This window comes from Prinia subflava, chromosome 5 (assembly GCF_021018805.1).
Source record: "Prinia subflava isolate CZ2003 ecotype Zambia chromosome 5, Cam_Psub_1.2, whole genome shotgun sequence".
Lineage (NCBI taxonomy): Eukaryota > Metazoa > Chordata > Aves > Passeriformes > Cisticolidae > Prinia > Prinia subflava.
Genome location: NC_086251.1, coordinates 5,957,293 through 5,975,856, shown reverse-complemented (window position 1 = coordinate 5,975,856; position 18,564 = coordinate 5,957,293). Strand labels below are relative to the sequence as shown.

Below are 18,564 nucleotides of genomic sequence, written 5' to 3'. Positions count from 1 at the left end.
AGCCTCACAGCTGCTCTGGCCCCTTATCTGAGGCCCTAACAGCCCTGCAAGTTTCATTGTTAGTGTCCGTTCCCAGCCCCATTCCCAGGGAACGAGCAGAGGTGGGAATTCGGGGCTGGGGTGTCCCTGTGGGCTGTGTGGGCCCTGCCTGGCAGCCATGTGGGACCAAGAGGATCTTGTGGGGCTCCCGTCTCTCCTGTCCATGCTTCCCACAGAGCCAGACCCCGCTAGACTACACTTGGCTGCAGGCATGATCCTCTTCATGAGACCAAACCAGCCAAGTCTCTCCTTGGACTCAGGGAGCTGCCTCTGCCCTCCTGCACCCTAAAAATCTGCCTCTTCTGCATCAAGACAGTTGAGGGCCAGCCAGGGAGCACAGCTGCTTGGACAAGGCCGTGTTGTGGAGGATCGCTTCTCCACAGGGGGCTGTTCCCCTCTTTTAAAGAGTTTGCTGAAATACCATTCTGGAAACAAATCCCACCAAGCCAGGGGGACTGCTGGCTGGGATTTTGGATGCTGCATTGCACAGGCTGTCTGGGGTGATAGGACTGCTCTGTGTCCTGATGGACAGCATTGGGATGTGGCAAGGAGCTACTCCCCTTCCATCAGGAAGCCCTGGATCTGTGTCCCTGCATGAAGTGGGTGGTAGCCCACCAGAGATAGGGAGTGTTACTCAGGGATGAGAGTTGGGATGCGTCAGCACTGTTCTAGGAGGCACCAAGCCTCTCCTTTGGAGAATCCTGCAAATCTGCAGGGCAGGTGAGCAGCAGTGGTCAGAGCTATCCCTGCATTTCCATACAAGGCTCGTGGAGCTGATCTGTTGGAAAAGCCTCACGGAGTACCTGTTGCAAGGTGGGAGGGGTGGAAAGCTGCGTGCACAAGCCAGGAGTCATGTCTGGGAGCCTCCAAAAGCTTGCTTGGGCTCCAGAGGATGGTGGGCTGCATTCTTCCCAGGGTGTGCAGCTGGGGCGGGTGTGCCACGGCTCCTTCTCCTGCTGGGCACCACATGGGCACAAGTAGAGCAACTGGCTTTTTTTATTGATGAGGGCAGATGAGAGTGGCAGTGACCAGATGGTGGAACGTGCTGTGGCTGCCCTCCAAAGCACTTGGAAGACATCCACGCTGCATGGCTGGGCTCTGTTGCAGCGGTGCCACCGTGCCTGACAGACCTGTACCCAAGGAAGGCTTTGGGGAGCAGAGGCACAGGAGGAGTGGGGGGGGGATTTGATAGATGAGAAGACTTTACTGAGCTGCTGTGCACCAGCGTGTGCTGCAGGCGGGGTCTGGAGGGGCTGCAGGAGGTGGTGGGAGCAGAGATGTTGCCTGCGTGAGCTCTCAGCCCCCAGTCGTCCTCATTGGCCCTCTGGGGCGGTGGCACCGGGGAGTGGAGTGGGCAGAGCCAGTGTTGGGAGACCGTGGGAAAGCAGCCTCTGTGCTGCCTGCCTGGCTCGAGCGAGTCCCCACACGCCTGCCATGACTGCACAGCTCTGGGAAAACCTCTCGGGCTTGCAGGGACTCGGCTGGGTTGCATGGGAGGGGCAGAGGGCTGAGCCCTGGCCGCTCCTCTCCACCTCTGCTGTTTCTCCATCGGTGGGAGCAGTGAGGGGTGCTGAAGTCTCCGTGGAGCTGGGCTGCTGTTGTGGGAGCAGTGCCGCGTTTGTCACCCCACCGGCCCTTCCAGACCCATCCCTCAGAAGGGAGGGGGTGGGAGAGAGGCGCCCGTTTCCCAGTTCTGTGCCTGCCCTGCCTCCTGTTTAGGGGTTCTTGTGTGTGATTTTGACCTGCTCCCGCTGTCCCTGCAGCTCTCTTCCCTCCTGCTTCCTCACTGTGGTGGCTGGGCTGTTTCTCCCATGACTCTCTGCGTCTAGACCTGGCTGTCCCGTGCCTTTGCCAATCAAACCTGAGCTTCCTCCTCTGACAGGTCTGTATGGAAGAATTTTGCCTTTCTGTACCAAAATGTTGATTGTGGCTCACTTGCTGTACTGCTTTGGGCGGGGGTGTTGGAGGGGTCCAGGCTGAAGCCCACCCCCAGGTCTGTGGGCTGAGGATCCCTGGAAAGAGAGCCCTGGTGGATACCTGGAGGGTGGTGAGTTTTGGCAGCAGTCAGAGGGGCTCATAGCTCATAGGATCCCCTTTAGGGGCATCCCGTCACATTCCATCCTCATTCCTGGCTAGGAAGGAGGTGTGGAGCCAGGGCTGTCTCCCCATCTCTAACTGCACTGGGGAGGAGGGAATAAGATAAGTGACATGGCCCTCTCCCTCCACCCTTGCCTGGAGAAAGCAGTAGGATGTGGGTCACTTCTCATTCTCCAGGAGTGTCCCCTGCCCCACCCCAGGGACATGCCCTCCCCTCCTGCACTCTCTGCCCGCAGCCTTTCCTTGCCCATGAGATTTTCCCTCAGCCCACAGCAGCTCTTCTGAACCTGGCTCTGGCCTGGCTGTTTGCTGTGCTGGGGGGACCTTCTGTCCCCACAGTACCAGTTTTCCAAGCTTCAGTGCTGGGACAGTTTATATCTGAGTCCTGCTCCAGGAGCCTCTTGCCAGCTCTCTGGTGATGGGTGGGAGCGGGTGTTAATGCCGTAAGATTTTTTTTTTTTCCCCCCTGTTCTGAAAATCTGTCTTAATGAAATCAGTCTCTTCTGACCGCTCTTCTCTCCTCCTTTCCTCCCCCAAAATCATGTGCAGTGAAACGAGGGGCTCCTGCCCTTCTGGGTCATTTTTCCCACCTTCACCTTGACACCAAGCCGCCTCTGCTTGTGCCTCCCCGTGCCCCCGCCCTGCCCACCCTGGGCACCCGTCACCCATGGACGACTCGGAAGTGGAGTCGACCGCCAGCATCCTTGCCTCTGTCAAGGAGCAGGAGGCACAGTTCGAGAAGCTGACCCGGGCCCTGGAGGAGGAGCGGCGCCATGTCTCAGCCCAGCTGGAGCGAGTCCGGGTCTCCCCACAGGACGCTGGCCCGGGCTTGGCCAACGGCACGCTCACCCGGCGGCACCAGGTAAAACACCCCCTCGGCAGAGGGGCGTGCACAGGCTCCTGGAGCCCCCGGAGCTGCCTCCCCTCAGCCCTCCATGGATACAGGAGGTGGAGGAGGGCCCAGCTCTTCATGTGGCACTGGTGTACCGGAGTTGATCCCGGGCTGTGCAGACCTCCCTTGGCAGAGAGAGGCTTCAGGAGAGGAGGTGCCACCCTGGAGGGTCTTGCTGCCATGTTGGCTCTGCTCTGATTTTGGGAAGGTTAGAGGTTGGCTCTGCTTGGTTTCAGGGCATCTCTGCTCCCCATCCCGTTGCACTGCTTGGAGGGCAGCTGAAATGCTGAGGCTGGGGCGTGTGTGTGTCTCCCTGCGTGTGACAAAGGGCAAATCTCTGGAGTCTGTCTGTCCCTACTTGGCCAAACCAGAGCTGGGAGAGATGTTCTCTCCAGGGCTGTAAATGTGGTTTCACTTGCCTTGGCTCGAGGCGTCTCCTCACTTTCTCAGGCTCACTCTTGGAGAGGGGTGCCCGGAGGGCTGATGCGTGCTGGTATGCAGGAGCCAGGTGCCTTTCTGGCTGTGGAAGGTGGTGGTGCCAGGAGGGACCTGTGGGGCAGGGCAGGGTGGACAGAGGAAGAGTTCAAGTGTCAAACAGCAGCACTCTGCGATCGGCCACCGCACGGTTCTCTCAGGCCAGGGGAGGCCTCTGGGGTCACTGGTGGCTCCTGCGTCAGGAGGTGTGGAAGGTGTCCAGGGCCCTGCCAGGGAGCAGGGAAGGGTCATGGCCATTCCATCAGGAGCGCACAGGAGAGCTGGGATGTTGGGATGTCTCCTGCGACTCTTGCTCAGGCTGATGTAGAGGAGATTTGCTGCGTGTGGCACAGACCCCTGAGGAGCGTGTTCCTCTGCGGGGGGCTCTGTGGGCTGCATCGTGGGTGTCTCTGTCAGGTGCATGAGATGGGCTGCTCAGAGCCCTGCACGGAAGTGAGGATGGGTGCATGGGAGATAAGTGTAGTAACAGGCCTGCTGCCCTGCTGTGTTTCAGAACGGACGTTTCCTGGGCGATGCTGACCTGGAGAGGCAGAAATATTCAGATCTGAAGCTCAACGGGCCACAGGTAGGGGGAGCTCAGCCCTCTGGCTGTGGGCAGCCTGCTTCCTGTGGGAGGGTGTAGGACAGTGCCCCAGTGTCCCCATTCCAACTGGGAAAGGGTGATCTGGGCTCCTCCTGTGGCCACCCTGACTTAGAGGTACCTTCTTCCAAAAACTATCAGGGCTCCCTGTGAAGAAAGATCTCTTGTCCAGCTGACACCAGGAAGGCTCAGATTGGTGACAGGGCCTTGACTGCCTGTCGCATTCTCCCCTCAGGACCACAGCCACCTCTTGTACAGCACAATCCCCAGGATGCAGGACCCGGGCCAGATCGTGGAGGAGACGTACACGATGGAGGAGGACCCGGAAGGGGCCATGTCGGTCGTGTCTGTGGAGACGTCAGATGATGGGACAACTCGGCGTACAGAGACCACGGTACAGGCCTGAGGGCACCATGGAGGGACAGGGCATGGTGGGGACCCTGGTGGCTGGGTGCTCTGCCATGAGCTGAAACAGGGTGTGAAATGTTCCTGAAGTAAAGTGCTGGGCTGGAATGGGAATCGGGGGGATGCAGGGACATGGTGGATTTCCTGGTGTGTGAGCGTGCCCTGCACATGTGTCCCCCCCCTTCCAGGTGAAGAAAGTGGTGAAGACTGTGACCACACGGACGGTGCAGCAGGTGCCGGTGGGGCCTGACGGGCTGCCTCTGGAAACATCCCCCGTCACCAGCAACTATGTCCAGACCATGGACAGGAACTTCCGCAAGAACGGCAACGGCGGCCCCGGCAGCTACCTGGGCCAGGCGGGCACGGCCACCCTCCCTCGCAACTACCACTACCCCGACGGCTACGGCCGCCCCTACGAGGACGGGTACCCGGGCAGTGACCACAGCTACGGCAGCCTGTCCCGCGTCACGCGCATCGACGAGCGCTACCGGCCCTCCATGGACACCTACCGGGCCCCCAGCCGCCAGGACATCTACGGCCCCCAGCCCCAGGTGCGCGTTGGGGGCAGCAACATGGACCTCAACCATTTCCACCCCGAGCCCTATGGCCTGGAGGATGACCAGCGCAGTGTGGGCTTCGAAGATGTGGACTACGGGCTCATGTCTGACTATGGCACGGCCAGGAGGGCGGGGACCCCGTCTGATGCTCGGCGGCGGCTCAGGTACGTGGCAGGAGGCTCTGGGGTGCTCTGGGGGCTCCTCTGAAGTTTACCCCGTCCCTGGAGGAAGCAGGACCATGGGCACAACACTATGAGCTGAGTCAGACACAGCTCACACAGGAGAAAACTTTCATCCGCTTCTAATTGTCTGCTTAATTGGTGGTTAAACCTGGGTGCTAATTGAGCCAGTCGTCCTGCAGCCAGGAGTTCCAGTGGGCAGCTGGATGTAGCTCCAGGCCCTTCTGTCTGTGCCACCAGGGCTGTCTGTGCCCCAGTGTGGCACATCCCTCTGGCAGCGGTACCTGTGTGGGTTGGGTGTCAGGAGCAGCTGCAGTCCCATGATTGTGCTCTCCCTGAGCCAGGAGCAGCCCCTGGAAGGGGAGCTTAGCCAGGCTGAGGTGAGCAGGACTCAGCCCCACAGTGCCCCGGGAGTGTTGCTGCACAGCCCGACCCTGCTGCAGGGCAGGGAGGGAGAAGCTGCTCAACCTGTTTGGCAGCAGCAGCAGCAGCTTCTCCCCCTTGTGTGTCTGTGGTGGCTCCTCCAGCTTGCTGGGCTGTGCTGCCCTGGGAGGCCAGAGCAGGGTCCTGGTGGTGCTTCCTTCCCTGCCAGGAATTCAGGATGTCACCTGCCTGAGGCCATGACTCCTGTGCATTGGTCTCTTGTGCCAGCTCTCCCTGCACAAGGCTGCTTCCTGCTCTGCTGCTGGCTGGGCTGTCAGCAGGGCTTCGGCCAGGTCCTGGGGGATGGCTCTGGGGGTGGTGAGGTAGCAATGGAGTGAGGGGCTGAGCCAGAGTCCTGGAGATGGAGAAGGGACTGTGTCAGCACCTCCTGAGTGCTCCAGAGTGGGCCGAGGCAGACAGGTGAGGCTCAGCACAGGTGGCCTAAGCTCCTGGGATATAGAACAGTGGGAACAGGGAGAGACATGGGGGAAAGGAGGCTCTTGCCAGCCCCTGTGGAGATCTGCCCGATCCAGGTGCACACTATAAATCCATGGTGGCTGCTGGAGGGACTGAAGGAGCAGCTTTGTCTGTCCTTGTGGCTGGTGCCAGCACAAGTGCTTCTGGGCTGTGATGAACCAGTCAGGGCAGTTGCTCACCCAGATGGATTTGCTTGGCCTCCTCGCTTTGTGCAGCTTCTGCTGGCTGGAGGAGGGCAGGCAGGGATGCTCCGGGCTTCTCTCCTCCTTGGGCAACCCAGAGACAGCCAGCATTGGCAGTTTGAGCACATGGCCATCAGGTCTGCCTCGGGGAGCATCTTGGGCTGAAGGGGTTACACAGGTGTGTCCAACCCCTGGCTGCATGTCCAGACAGGGACTCTGGCTTGTATACATGTCCTGGGCTGTGTCCTGGGTGGCCTTTGAGATCATGAGCCCTCTCTGCTGCGCAGGAAGGTGTCTGTGCTCCTGCACCTCCATGTCCTGGAGAAGGGGGTTACAGGAGTCAAGTGCAGGAGCTTGCAGCCAGGTGGAACATTGGGTGGGGGATGTGGGTCACGTAGAAGGAGAAGGTCAGCTCTGTTCGAGTTGCAGGAATGGCTCAGGGTGTGAAAGATGTGTTGGTGGGCCCCTGAGCCAGCTCTCCTTGTCCCCGGGCAGAGCGATAAAGATCACAGCAATCTGTGGAATCTAGGCGCTGTTGAACTTGGCTTGTCCCCCACCTTCTCAGTTACCATCCACACTGGCTGCCCAGCTCACAGCAATGGGAACAGGGAGAGCAGCGTCTCCCGCCTCAGAGATGTTTGTCTTGAGCAGGAGCTGGGCTGTTAACGACTTCCTTCGGGGAGGCAGCTCGCCAGGCACGCCAAGCCAAAGGAGCACCTCGAGCTGCGGGACGCTGTGCGTGCTGCCTGCCTTTGGCTGCAGAGAGCTCTGGCCTCTGCTCTGGGGCTCTTGTCAGAGCTCCCTCTCTGCAGGGAAGGAGGGAAAGGGGATCCTTCCCATTCCCTGCCAGCCCCATCTTGCCTGGAGGGGATCTGGCACCGTGGGAGGTGGGATCCTCCACAATTGCAGGGTGGGGTCTAGCACCACGGTGGGATGGGAGCTCTCTCTCAGGGAGCTCAGGTCTTGGCACAGGAGTGGGATCAGCTGCCACAGCTGCGTTGGCAAGTGTGGGTGGCTGTGTCTCGCTCCAGCCTCGTGCTGCTGCTCCTCGGTACCTCTGAGCAGCCAGGCGTGGGGCATGTCCCCACTGGGACCTGCTGGCAGCCAGCCTGGCAGCCTGCTGCCACACCACGGTGGTGCCATAGTGCTTGGGGGTTGTGTGACTGTGAAAGTGGCTCTAAAGCTGGTGGCTTGGGCGAGTCCTGTACCAGAGGCTATAGGAAGGGAAGTGGTGGCAGCAGCAGGACCTGCCACCATCCTTGTCAGGATATGAAGGGGCAGGAGCTGCCTCTGCCTGATCCATGAGCTCCAGAGGTGACGGAGCAGCCCCTGGGGCAGTTGTGAGCTGGAGTGGAGGTATAAGCCTCTCCTTGGGTCTTGTTTGAATGTCCTTAGTGTCCTGGCACAGCAGGGGTGACTGAGCTGTCCCCTCCCGTCCCTTTCTGTTGGAAATCACTGGATTCCTCTGCCTGGGTGGAGGAAGGATTATAGTGCCAGTGACTGCAAAAACGGGAGAATCTGGAATTTGAGAGGTGCATGTTCTGGGGGTGTGAAATATCACTTTGACATGGGGTGCGGTAGTTACACTTAAAACTTCTATATGCTTGTTTGGGCTCATTCCCAGTGCTGCCAGTCTGTGGATGAGCTGTTCCTGGCCAGGGCAGGGGTCTGGGACCATGGCTCTGCCCCAGGAGCCTGTGAGGCTGGCCCTTGCCTCTGCAGTGGTCAGAGACCAAGATCCAGCTTCATCTCTTCTGGTGGGCTGGAAGGGGCACTGCCCTCTCCCAGGTTCCAGCACTGTGCTCAGACCCCCTCTGCCCTCTCTCCTAGGAGTTACGAAGACATGCTGGTGGATGAAGTGGCCCCCGACCGGTACTACTGGGCCCCGCTGGCCCAGCACGAGCGGGGCAGCCTGGCCAGCCTGGACAGCCTGCGGAAAGGCGGCCCGGCCCCGGGGAACTGGCGCCAGCCGGAGCTGCCGGAGGTCATAGCCATGCTGAGCTTCCGCCTGGACGCCGTCAAGTCCAACGCAGCCGCCTACCTGCAGCACCTGTGCTACCGCAACGACAAGGTGAAGACGGAGGTGCGCCGGCTCAAGGGCATCCCCGTGCTCGTGGGGCTGCTGGATCACCCCAAGAAGGAGGTGCACTACGGCGCCTGCGGAGCCCTCAAGAACATCTCCTTCGGCAAGGACCAGGATAACAAGATCGCCATCAAGAACTGCGACGGCGTGCCCGCGCTGGTGCGCCTGCTGCGCAAGGCCCACGACATGGACCTCACCGAGGTCATCACAGGTAGCGGCTCCAGGGAGGGCGGGACAGGCTGGCCCCTGGGGTGGGGCCTGTGGTCAGGGTCCGAGTGCTCACCTGCTTGTGGCATTGCAGGGACGCTCTGGAACCTGTCCTCGCACGACTCCATCAAGATGGCCATCGTGGATCACGCACTACATGCCCTGACCGATGAGGTGATCATTCCCCGCTCCGGCTGGGAGCGGGAGCCCAACGAGGATTCCAAACCCCGCCATATAGAGTGGGAGTCGGTGCTCACCAACACCGCTGGCTGCCTTAGGTATGGATCTGGCAGAGCGCTGGCTTGGGTTTGGGCTGCAACACTCCTGGGCTGCTCCTGGTGTTTCCAGAGGACTGCGGAGCAGCTGCTCTCATAAGACAGCTGCTGGTGGTGCAGACCTTGGGTTTGGAGGCGTTTACCCGCAGTGAGGGGAGCTGCAGAAGCTGTTTACTCTCTTGAGCTCTGTGGGGTGTGGGCTGCCCCTTGCCTGCCCTCAGCTGTCTCTCCCATGGTGGTTGTCTCCTGCCTGCCAGGAATGTGAGCTCGGAGCGGAGCGAGGCCCGTCGGAAGCTGCGGGAATGTGACGGGCTGGTGGACGCCCTGATCTACATCGTGCAGTCTGAGATTGGCCAGAAGGACTCTGACAGCAAGGTACCACAGTAGGACTGGTGTGGGGAAAGGGAGAGCCTGCGTGGGCTGCACCTGGCATTGTTGGACCAGGAGGTGTCTGGCATTCAGCCTGCAGTTTGGGGTAGGAATGTTGGATACCCAGCAGGGGCCTGGTTGTGTCACTCATCTCCACAGCACTGTCGTCCCCTGGCTCAGGGCTTCCCAATCAGCCTGGATAAGGTCTTGGTTTGAATTTTCCTTGAGCTTTTAGCTGAAGGCTGGGCCAGGCCCTCACTCACAGACCTGGAGTGCTGTTCCCAGTCTCTCAGTCAGACACTCTGGTTCTTTCCCCAGCTGGTGGAGAACTGTGTGTGCCTGCTGAGGAACCTGTCCTACCAAGTCCACCGTGAGATCCCCCACGCCGAGCGCTACCAGGAGACACCCCTTGTCCCCACCAACAACACCGGGCCCCACAACGCCAGCTGCTTCGGGGCCAAGAAAGGCAAAGGTTTGTGTGCCAGCAGCCGAGGAGGGAGGGAGGGAGGGAACAGAGACAGGTCTTGGGGGTGGTTTGGGGCCTTGGTGCTCCTACTCAGGCATCTCATGAGAAGCCTGAAGGGCAGCTTTCTCTGGAGGCGCAGTGATTCTTGCTTCCCTGGCTCTGGGAGCTATTGCTTGGCTTGCCCAAAGCGTTTGATACAACCTGTGGTGGGTGTCTGTGGTGGTGGGATGGTGACGGGTACATGTCCACTAATTCCACGCCTTCCCTTTTCTCCTGTGTTGCCCCTTCCCCTTCCCTTTGCTTTCTTGCCAAATGATTTGCCCCATGACGCTGTTGGCACTTCTCTCCTCCTGCCTCCCCTCTCTCCTGTCCTTCTCTCCACCTCACCAATAGATGAGTGGTTCGCCAGAGGTGAGTGCTCTCTTGTACTTTTTTCCATGGTTTAATTGGGTGCTTTCTTCAGTGCTCTTTGCCCCCCTCCCCAGCTGGGCACATACTGCCTGCAGTGTGGCTAATGCCCCCAGTGTCCCCTCCTGTGACACGCTGGTTGCTTGGCTTCAGCTCACCTCTGGGCTTGTTCTGCAAAGTGGCAAAGAGCTGTTGGGCCAGGGCGGGTGGGGAGAGGAGGAGTCTCATGCCTCTCCACTTGCCCTTCGAAGGTAAAAAGCTCCCAGAAGACCCTGGTGCTGACACAGTGGATTTTCCCAAAAGAACAACTCCAGCCAAAGGTACGCTCCTTGAGTGATTATGCAGGGGGTTTGGGTATCAGGGCAGCCTTTGCCACAGCAGCCTGGCAGAGGAGCGAGGGAGAAGAACCGTTTCCCATTGAAGTGAGCCTCTCCAGTGGGCAGAAGCTGGATTTGAGCAGGAATGCCCAAGGGCCTGTGAAAACATGAGCTCTGCCCGTAGTTGTGAGGATCTTGTGCATGGATGAGGTCAGGGCTGCTTCAGGACAGGCTTCAGAGGCAAGTATTGCCCCAGAGGCTAAGGGACAGCACAGTGACACAGCCCTCTGTGGTGGTCTCAGTCTTGCCAGCACAGTTGCCCTCTTGCCTGCTCTTCACTCCTGGTCATGAAGAACAGGCATGATTTATAACTAAAATCTCTGCCCTTAAGTGTTCCTCAGCCATGAGAATGAGGAAGGGTCATTCCCAGAAGCTTCTGGGGACAAGTGTCTCACTGCATGTGAATCACAGCCCCTGACCAAGCAGTGGCTGGGGTTTCTGGTACCCTGGAGCAGCCTGGCCCTCTCTGTGCCAAGGATCCCACCCCCTGGGTGCCTGGGTAGAAGCTTCCAGCTTCGTCTGCCCAGCAGTGCCCCTTTGGATTAGGCAGACACTAGCAGAGCCCTTGGATAAACCCTTCCTGTCCTCCTGACAGGCTACGAGCTCCTCTTCCAGCCAGAAGTGGTGCGGATATACATCTCCCTCCTGAAGGAAAGCAAGACTCCAGCGATCCTGGAGGCTTCAGCAGGAGCCATCCAGAACCTATGTGCTGGCAGCTGGACGGTGAGTGCCCAGGGAGCTGGGAGCGCCGCCGCTGGGGGCTGGCAGTGGTGTCCCCCGGTGTCCCCGGGTGACACGGTGGCCCTGTGCCTCCCCGCAGTACGGCCGCTGCATCCGCTCAGCCCTGCGCCAGGAGAAGGGGCTCTCCGCCATCGCCGACCTCCTGAGCCACGACAGCGAGCGCGTGGTGAAGGCGGCGTCCGGCGCCCTGCGCAACCTGGCCGTGGACCTGCGCAACAAGGAGCTGATCGGTGAGCACGGCACGCTCCCCGTGTCCCTGCAGGCGAGGCAGGAGCTTCCTCCTCCTGCTGCTCTTGGCTGCTGGCGAAGTGTGTGGGCACAGCGTCAGCCCAGCCTCTGCTGCCCTCACCCAGAGCATAGAGGGACGGCAGAACAGGTCACCTGTCAGTGGTTTTCTCATCAGTCCTGTTCCCTGCTCGCTCACGCCCAGCTCTTTATCCTTCCCAGGCAAACATGCCATCCCCAACCTGGTGAAGAACCTGCCTGGAGGCCAGCAGACCCCTGCCAAAAACCTCTCTGAGGACACAGTGGTGTCAATCCTCAACACCATCAATGAAGTGATTGTAGACAACCTCGAGGCGGCCAAAAAGCTCCGGGAAACACAGGGGATCGAGAAGCTTGTGCTTATCAACAAGTCTGGGTAGGCTCTTCTCAAGGGATGATGCCAGGGGTGGAGAGGGGCTTCACTTTCTCCAGGTTTCCAAACATGTCTTCCTTCGCCTCTTTCTAGGAACCGCTCAGAGAGAGAAGTCCGGGCAGCCGCCCTCGTCTTGCAGACAGTCTGGGGCTATAAGGAGCTGCGGAAGCCCCTTGAGAAAGAAGGCTGGAAGAAGTCAGATTTCCAGGTGTGGGGATGCCCTGTGGTGGCCAGGGTGGTAGGTGGGGTCCTGCAGCAGGGACCAGGGTGTTCCTGGAGCTTGGCCTGCAGCTCTTCCCCTCGCTGGTAGCACTGGGCACACATAGAGGTGTCCCTGTGCTGTTTCTCAGCCAATGGCCAGCAGGAAGTCTCTGCTAGGAACACTCTGCAAGGTGTCATGCCCTGTGTCCCACATGAGCATGAGGCAGGAATATTCTCCCTCTTAAGTGCTGCTGTGGCAAGGTTAAGAACAGGGTTCTCCCAGGCTCAGTTTCCATTGCAAAGCAGGGCCTGCACTTGCTGCTGGAGGGCCAGGCACTGCCCCGGTCCAGGCAAGCCCCCCTATTCTGATGGGGCTGCAGTGGGGGCTTCAGCACCTTCTGGTTACTTTGGGCCCCTTACTGAAGGGCTGTGGGAGGGTTCCTGGGTTTGTGCTGGTGCTGGAGGGCTGCAATGTGCTGGTGAGGAAGGAACCTCTGGGCCCAGGGTGTGAGTGGCCACTGTCTGTTGGTGTAGGTGAACCTGAGCAATGCCTCTCGGACCCAGGGAGGCAATTCCTTTGATGACAGCACCTTGCCTCTTATCGACAGGAACCAAAAAACAGGTATGTCCTTGCCTTCAGCACCTGTGCCCACCGTCGTCCCTCTGCCTTGTGGGTACTCAGGGCAACTGGTGTTTGTCCCCTCTCTGCTCTTCAGCCTTGGCTTCCCTGGCAGCCACAGCTGCTCACGCAGGGTCACTAGTATGGGCCTTGGGTGGCTTTCTGGGCCATCAGAACCATCTGTTCGGGCCTTAGATGGCTCCCTGGGGCTGGCACTGCAGGTTCTGTGGTGTCCTTGGGTCACAGAGCTGCAGCTGGGCCTGGGCTCCCCCATCTGGGGCAGGGAGCAGTTCTTCTGTGGCTCTTGGCTGCAGGAACTGTCCCTGATGTGCTCTCCCATGCTTGTAGACAAGAAATCCTCCCGGGAGGAGATCCAGATGAGCAACATGGGACCAGGTAGGAGAGGGACTCCCCCTCGGTATGTGGGGAGCAGGGCGGGGTTCACATCTCCTGCGGGGGTGGTGCAGCCCCTTGATGGAGGTGACATGACTGACTGACTGTCTCCTCTCCTGCTCCAGACAACTATTCCACACTCAACGAGAGGGACCACAGCAGGACGCTGGACCGATCCGGTGACCTTGGAGAGATGGAGCCGGTGAAGGCAGCGCCGTTGATGGTGAGCAGCTCTCTAACTCGGGAAGGGTGGGATGGGTGCAGGAAATGCCACATCACTGTTCTGTCTGGCAGAGGAGAGCTGGGCTCCCACAACTAACACCCCCCATGCCATGGCCCCTACTAACCGCATGTGTCTGCAGCAGGAGGAGGGGCAGGAGTCGCAGCCTGAGGTAGAGGAGGAGGAGGAAGATGCTGCTGTGCCCTCCCCCATGTCGGTATGTCCCACGGTGTCCTGCCCAATCTGACTGTGGTGACAGATCCTGCTGTGCTCTTAGGGGTGCTTGGCCAGCCAAATCCTGCTCCAATCACTGCTGCTGTAATCACTGGTGCTGTGTGATCCTGCCTCCGCCCTCACTCCCACTCCAGCCTTAACACTGTCCCTCTCTCTCTCCACAGCAGAAGATCTAGCTGGCTTCCCTGCCTCCGCTCCGTTTGGGTTGATAATATATATATAAATATATAACTCTTCATGGTGGAATGGACCGACTTTTACCTTGTCTTATTGTTGGAATTTTGCTGGACTCTCTGTGCCAACCATCCAGCCAAACGCCTGGGCCGGGTCCCCCAGGGCAGCCCGGGCCACTCGGTCTCCTCCGGGCCGCTGCACCTCCCTGTTCTGGGACACCACCACTGAGAACTCCTCCTCCCGTCCTCCACCACCTCCTTCCTCCTGAGAGTAAAACCTTCCTGCCTGACTCTGCCGGATCAGCCGGTGTGGATGCTGCACAAGGACTCGGATCTCTGCCTTGACTAGGAGCTGCCTTCTCTCCCACGCCTTCCCCCTGCTCCGAGGTGTCTTGCAGGGACAGGGACTGGGACCTCACTCGCCGCCGCCTTGTTTTTGGTTTGGTTTTGTTGCCTCTAGGATATATTTTTTCGTGCAGGATCACTCTTCAACCAGGGCCGTGGGACAACAGGAGCATCCCTCCTTCCTGAGGGCTACAGGATCAGAATCCAGGAGCTGGAGGCACGGGGGCCAGGGGAAGGAAAATCAGCAATAATGTCTCTTGCTTTGCTCTAGATGAGGCTTTGGGGGCATGGGAAGGAAGATCCAGCTCTGGATCCTGCAGAGGGGTCTGGTGGGGCCCTGGCTCCCACCCACTGCCTGTGTGAGGAGGATCCTTCTATGAGGAAGGGGGTCAGTGCTGGGGCATGGCCAAGGTCCCCGCGGAGGGAGGAGATGCGGCGGCAGGGTTTTGGGGAGAGGGGCGGCTCGGGGCACACTGTGCCGGGCACCTGGAGCCGGGATCCCACGGCGCTGCCCCGCTGACTTTCTCTTGACACGTGCCTTTCTTTTGCCACTGTGAAATAGCTCTTTGGATCGTACTGTCTGGCTGCTTCCCTGGGAAAGGGGACTTTCCTGGGCTTCCAGCAGGGCTGAGCTCTTCCCTTCCCGCTGGGAGCTTTACTGTCTGCAGTGGGGCTGGGAGCCTGTTTTTGGGTGGAGCCCAACCCCCCTGCCCTCGGTGAGAGAGTGCAGGGTGCTCATCTGCGTCCTGGCCTGGGCTGCCACAGGATTTGGGATGTGCTCCTCCTCCTCCTCCTCCTCCTCCTCCTCTTGGCTGTGGTGCTGGGGCACATCTGTGTGCTGTGATCTTTCGGGGAGCCCTGGGGCTCCCTGTGCAACTGGAAGCCTCTGTAGGGGGCTGCAAACTGGAGCAGGAGCCCTCCCAGCCCGGGACTCTCCCCAGGGAGGGCTCTCAGGTCATGGGGAGGTGGCAGGGGCAGAGGTCGTGCCTTGCTCCTGCCCCAGTTCCCCTCCCAGCTCTGGCTGGGCCTGCCCTGCTTCCAGCCCCACCTCAGCTCGGTTGGGTTTTGTTCTGGGATCTAACTCTTCTCTTTTCCTTTAAATATGTAAAACACTAATTCCTTTTTTAATTTTTAATTCCAAATGAACCAAAAAGACAGCATCCCCCTTCTCTCCTCCTTGGCCCTGGTGGGGAGGGGGGCCAAGGAGGTGAGGAGGGGGAAGCGCCAAGCCGTTCCTTGTCTGATTCCTGTGCACACTCTTGTAACGCTTTTAAAACAAAATGATTTTTTTATATAAATAAAGTTTTTAAAGTGTGATGTGTGCCTGCCCCTTTGGTGTTTCTGGCTTTGCTGCTGGGCCCAGGTCCCTTTTCCAGGAGTGGTGCCAGTCTCTGTGGCTCCCAGAGGTGTCACTTTGTGACAAACCGTGTGGTATCTCCCAGCCCTCCCACCTTGCCTTGCACCCTTATCCCCAAAGCCACCAGTAATTAGAGAAAAGGCAGGACCAGGTATTTTATTGCTTCCAAGGGGCAATGCCAGGGATGTCTTGCAGGGAGGAGGCCAAGGAATCATGCCTGGCTTGGCAGTAACAAGGCTGGGGACTGCTGGCTGAGTGAGACCAGTGCCAGGGATGTTGGTGGCTGGGATATGAGGTGTGTTTGGGTCAGCAGGGACAATGCCAGGCGTGTTGATGGCGGGGACCGTGCTGGAGACATCCAGGCAGGGAGGCTGTGTGCTGGGCGCCTGGGGCTCACACGAAGAGCTTGTCGTGGCAGGGCTGGCAGTACATCTTGTCGTCACGCTCGCGGAAGGTGCCCTTGTGCAGCCGGCCCAGGCAGTAGGTGCAGACGAAGTGCTCGGGGTGGTACCTGCGCCCCGCGGCTGTGATGCAGCGCCCGCTGACAGGGCGGCCGCAGCCGTGGCAGATGGTGCCCTGCCGCTGGTGGAAGTGCAGCTCGCAGTAGGGCCGCCCCTCCAGCTCGAAGAAGGACCCGCCGGTGAAGCCAGTCAGGCACTCCTGCGGGAAGGAGAGGGGGAAGCTGGCATGGCACTGGGAACACCCCCATTATGTGCCTCCCCGCCACCCCACTCACCGTGCACACGAAGCACTCGGTGTGCCAGACACCCTCCAGGGCCGACAGGTAGTTGTCCAGGACAGGGCGCTCACAGCCCTGGCATTTGGGGGCAAACATGGCCACGAAGTCCTGGTGGCAGTACGGCTTCCCATTGCGCTCCAGGAACCCTGTGGGGAGGAGATTGGGATGGGTGCCCACCTGGGGATGGCTCACTGGGACATGGACATGGTGGTACCCAAGATAGGAGGTTAGGGAGAGACCAGGGGGAGCTGTCAGAGAAGTGCAAGAGCAGGGAATGCCTAGGATGGGGGCAGGACCCCCACACCTGTTCCTTGGGACATACCCTCATCTCCGAACACCTTCCCGCAGTGGGCACAGAAGAAGTGCTCGGGGTGCCAGGTCTGCTCCAGGGCCGTGAGGACTTTCTGCAGGAAAAGCCAAGGTGAGGGGCTGGCGGTGGTGGCAGCAGTGGGGGGTGGCCGGGGGTCACTCACTCACCTCGCGGATGGGCGCGGCGCAGTAGGCACAGCGCGGGGAGAAGGCCTGGTGATAATCCTCCTCACAGAACGCCCGCCCGCCCTGCTCGAAGAAGGGCCCCTTGTCCAGCTCCTTCCCGCAGTGGGCACAGGTGAAGTGCTCGGGGTGCCAGGTTTTGCCCAGGGCTGTGAGCACCTGCAAGGAGGAGGCGCGGGGGCAGTGAGGACAGCTCCGGGGGATGCCCAGGTGTGCCAGGGTGGCGGCGGGGGCTCACCTTGCCGGCAATGGGCTTGCGGCAGCCGGCGCAGATGCCGGCGGGTGCGGCTGTGATGCCCAGCTCCTGCAGGTCCCGCGTGAGGCTGTCCAGCATGTTGTCCAGCGAGGACTCCGTGGGCACCCCGGCTCCCTGCCCTGCAGCTGCCAGCTGCCGGGAAGGAGGATGGTGAGGTCTGGGTGAGGGCCAAGCCCCCACAGCTGCAGCCCCAGGGCCAAGGCTCACCTTGCTCTCTGTGTGGCCCAGGCCGGCCAGGAGCTCATCCAGCTGCCAGGCGGCCTCTGTGGGTGGGGGTGAGGGGACCAGCGGCTTTGGGACTGGCAGAGGGGTGCTGGACATGGCAGAGAGAGGAGATGCTGTGGTGTCCAAGGCCAGGACCAAGACCCCTCCACCCCTGCCAACACAGCCCTTTCTGACAGGCTACCACAGGGAACACTGCAGGTATGCAGGATACAATCTGTCCCAGGTGACCCTGGATGGCAGATCCTAGCAAGGAAGGGAACCAGCCCCAGATGGCTTTGCCCTCCCATGGCCATTTTTACCTGTACACTGAATCCAACCCTTCACCTAGAGGCTGAGCTCGAGGAGGCAGCGGCACCTGGAAGGACAAGCCCTTGTGGCAGAGCCCTCAGGGTGCTCCTCTGGCAGCCTCCCCTGTCCAGCTCCCCCACAAGCTGAGGGGTCTCTGTGCCCAGGCATTACCTTCAGGGTACCATGCTGGGCATCCTGGCAGGAGCTTGGTCCCTGCAGCGCACGGTCCTTGGAGGCCAGGCAGGAGCTCTGCTCCAGTTCTGCCAGCAAAGCATCTGCATGGAAACACCTGGGTCAGGCCCCACAGCCACTGGCTGCCCACCCTGCAGTCTTGTACCACTCCCAACATTTCAGGAGAAAAAGGAGTGACGCAGCACATCCTGCTGGCCAGCTGCCAGTGCTACGAGGGGCCCTGAGCACCCTCCCTGAGGCCCCCATCCCGGTGCAGGATCTGCCCACCTTCCCAAAGAGTGGGGCAAAGGGTCCTGCCCCCGCACACCATCCCTGCCAGCAAAGAAACCTCCGCCGGTCCTCAACTTGACCCAGCACAAGCCCTGGCAGAGAAAAGCTCACCCCGGGCCCATCCTGCATGTCCAGAGCACCACTTCCCCCAAGGTGGGCCGAACACTTTTCCTTTCCGCTTTTGCCTCTTTGCCTTGGCTGTGTCTCACACAGGGAAACAGGGAATGCCCCTGCAGTGTGGCTGCTTCCCTGACCCTGGTTCCCCCACCCCAGGCCGGGGATGGCTCCCAGCTCCTGCCAGCTGCAGCCGGGGTTGTGGCGCTGCCACATTTCCTGCTCTCAAGCTCATTCCGTTTCTGGCCTAGGGCTTGCTCGACCACCAGCTCCATCAGTCCCTTGGGATGGGGGAGGCACAGGAGGGAGCAGGGCTCCATGGCTGCCCCTCAGCAGCATTCCCTCCCAGTCTCAAAGTACAGGAAGGAAAAGGCACCCCAGAGGTGCCAAAAATGTGACCCCGAGCCAGGCCTGGCTGTAGGATCAGCTCCAGAGAGGCCCAACTTACCCAAATCCTCCATCCTGCCTTGGCGTGGGGGTCCCAGGGCGGGGGCAGCACCCTGAGGTGCTGAGATGGCAGTCGAAGCTGCGCCAGCTCTGTTCCGGTCACGCCTCCG

The 18,564-nt window shown here is 60.2% G+C and overlaps 3 protein-coding genes across 11 annotated transcripts in view; 2 read left to right on the top strand and 1 right to left on the bottom strand.

The window, feature by feature from the left end:
• Nucleotides 1–15,391, top strand: part of CTNND1 (catenin delta 1) — a 27,117-nt gene extending 11,726 nt beyond the window's left edge. Inside the window, exons 2-19 of one of the 8 annotated variants that reach the window (XM_063397800.1) lie at nt 1,803–1,921; nt 2,686–2,998; nt 4,017–4,088; nt 4,339–4,497; nt 4,697–5,229; nt 8,157–8,620; nt 8,711–8,894; nt 9,149–9,266; nt 9,579–9,732; nt 10,386–10,454; nt 11,107–11,234; nt 11,332–11,482; nt 11,700–11,892; nt 11,983–12,097; nt 12,625–12,712; nt 13,058–13,105; nt 13,228–13,325; nt 13,465–13,584. In XM_063397800.1, coding sequence (XP_063253870.1) covers nt 2,804–2,998; nt 4,017–4,088; nt 4,339–4,497; nt 4,697–5,229; nt 8,157–8,620; nt 8,711–8,894; nt 9,149–9,266; nt 9,579–9,732; nt 10,386–10,454; nt 11,107–11,234; nt 11,332–11,482; nt 11,700–11,892; nt 11,983–12,097; nt 12,625–12,712; nt 13,058–13,105; nt 13,228–13,325; nt 13,465–13,569 — 2,874 coding nt within the window. In that variant the 5' untranslated portion in view covers nt 1,803–1,921; nt 2,686–2,803 and the 3' untranslated portion in view covers nt 13,570–13,584. Of the gene's footprint in view, nt 1–1,802; nt 1,922–2,685; nt 2,999–4,016; nt 4,089–4,338; nt 4,498–4,696; nt 5,230–8,156; nt 8,621–8,710; nt 8,895–9,148; nt 9,267–9,578; nt 9,733–10,385; nt 10,455–11,106; nt 11,235–11,331; nt 11,483–11,699; nt 11,893–11,982; nt 12,098–12,624; nt 12,713–13,057; nt 13,106–13,227; nt 13,326–13,464; nt 13,585–13,720 lie in introns of those variants that run through there. The other 7 variants (XM_063397797.1, XM_063397795.1, XM_063397796.1 and 4 more) reach the window with 7 other exon arrangements.
• Nucleotides 1–18,417, top strand: part of SELENOH (selenoprotein H) — a 37,448-nt gene extending 19,031 nt beyond the window's left edge. Inside the window, exon 4 of the mRNA XM_063397817.1 lies at nt 18,408–18,417. The gene's annotated coding sequence lies outside the window, so the exon portion shown is untranslated. The remainder of the gene's footprint in view (nt 1–18,407) is intronic.
• Nucleotides 14,859–18,564, bottom strand: LPXN (leupaxin). Of its 2 annotated transcripts, XM_063397808.1 has the most exons (9): nt 18,456–18,564; nt 17,603–17,706; nt 17,443–17,498; nt 17,126–17,231; nt 16,901–17,050; nt 16,648–16,821; nt 16,493–16,574; nt 16,168–16,316; nt 14,859–16,091 (listed from the first exon to the last, which is right to left on the bottom strand). In XM_063397808.1, exons 1-9 carry the CDS (start codon nt 18,466–18,468, stop codon nt 15,825–15,827), a joined length of 1,101 nt encoding a protein of 366 aa, XP_063253878.1. In that variant the 5' UTR covers nt 18,469–18,564; the 3' UTR covers nt 14,859–15,824. The 2 variants fall into 2 exon arrangements, with proteins under 2 accessions (XP_063253878.1, XP_063253879.1); XM_063397809.1 differs by lacking the exons at nt 17,126–17,231; nt 17,443–17,498.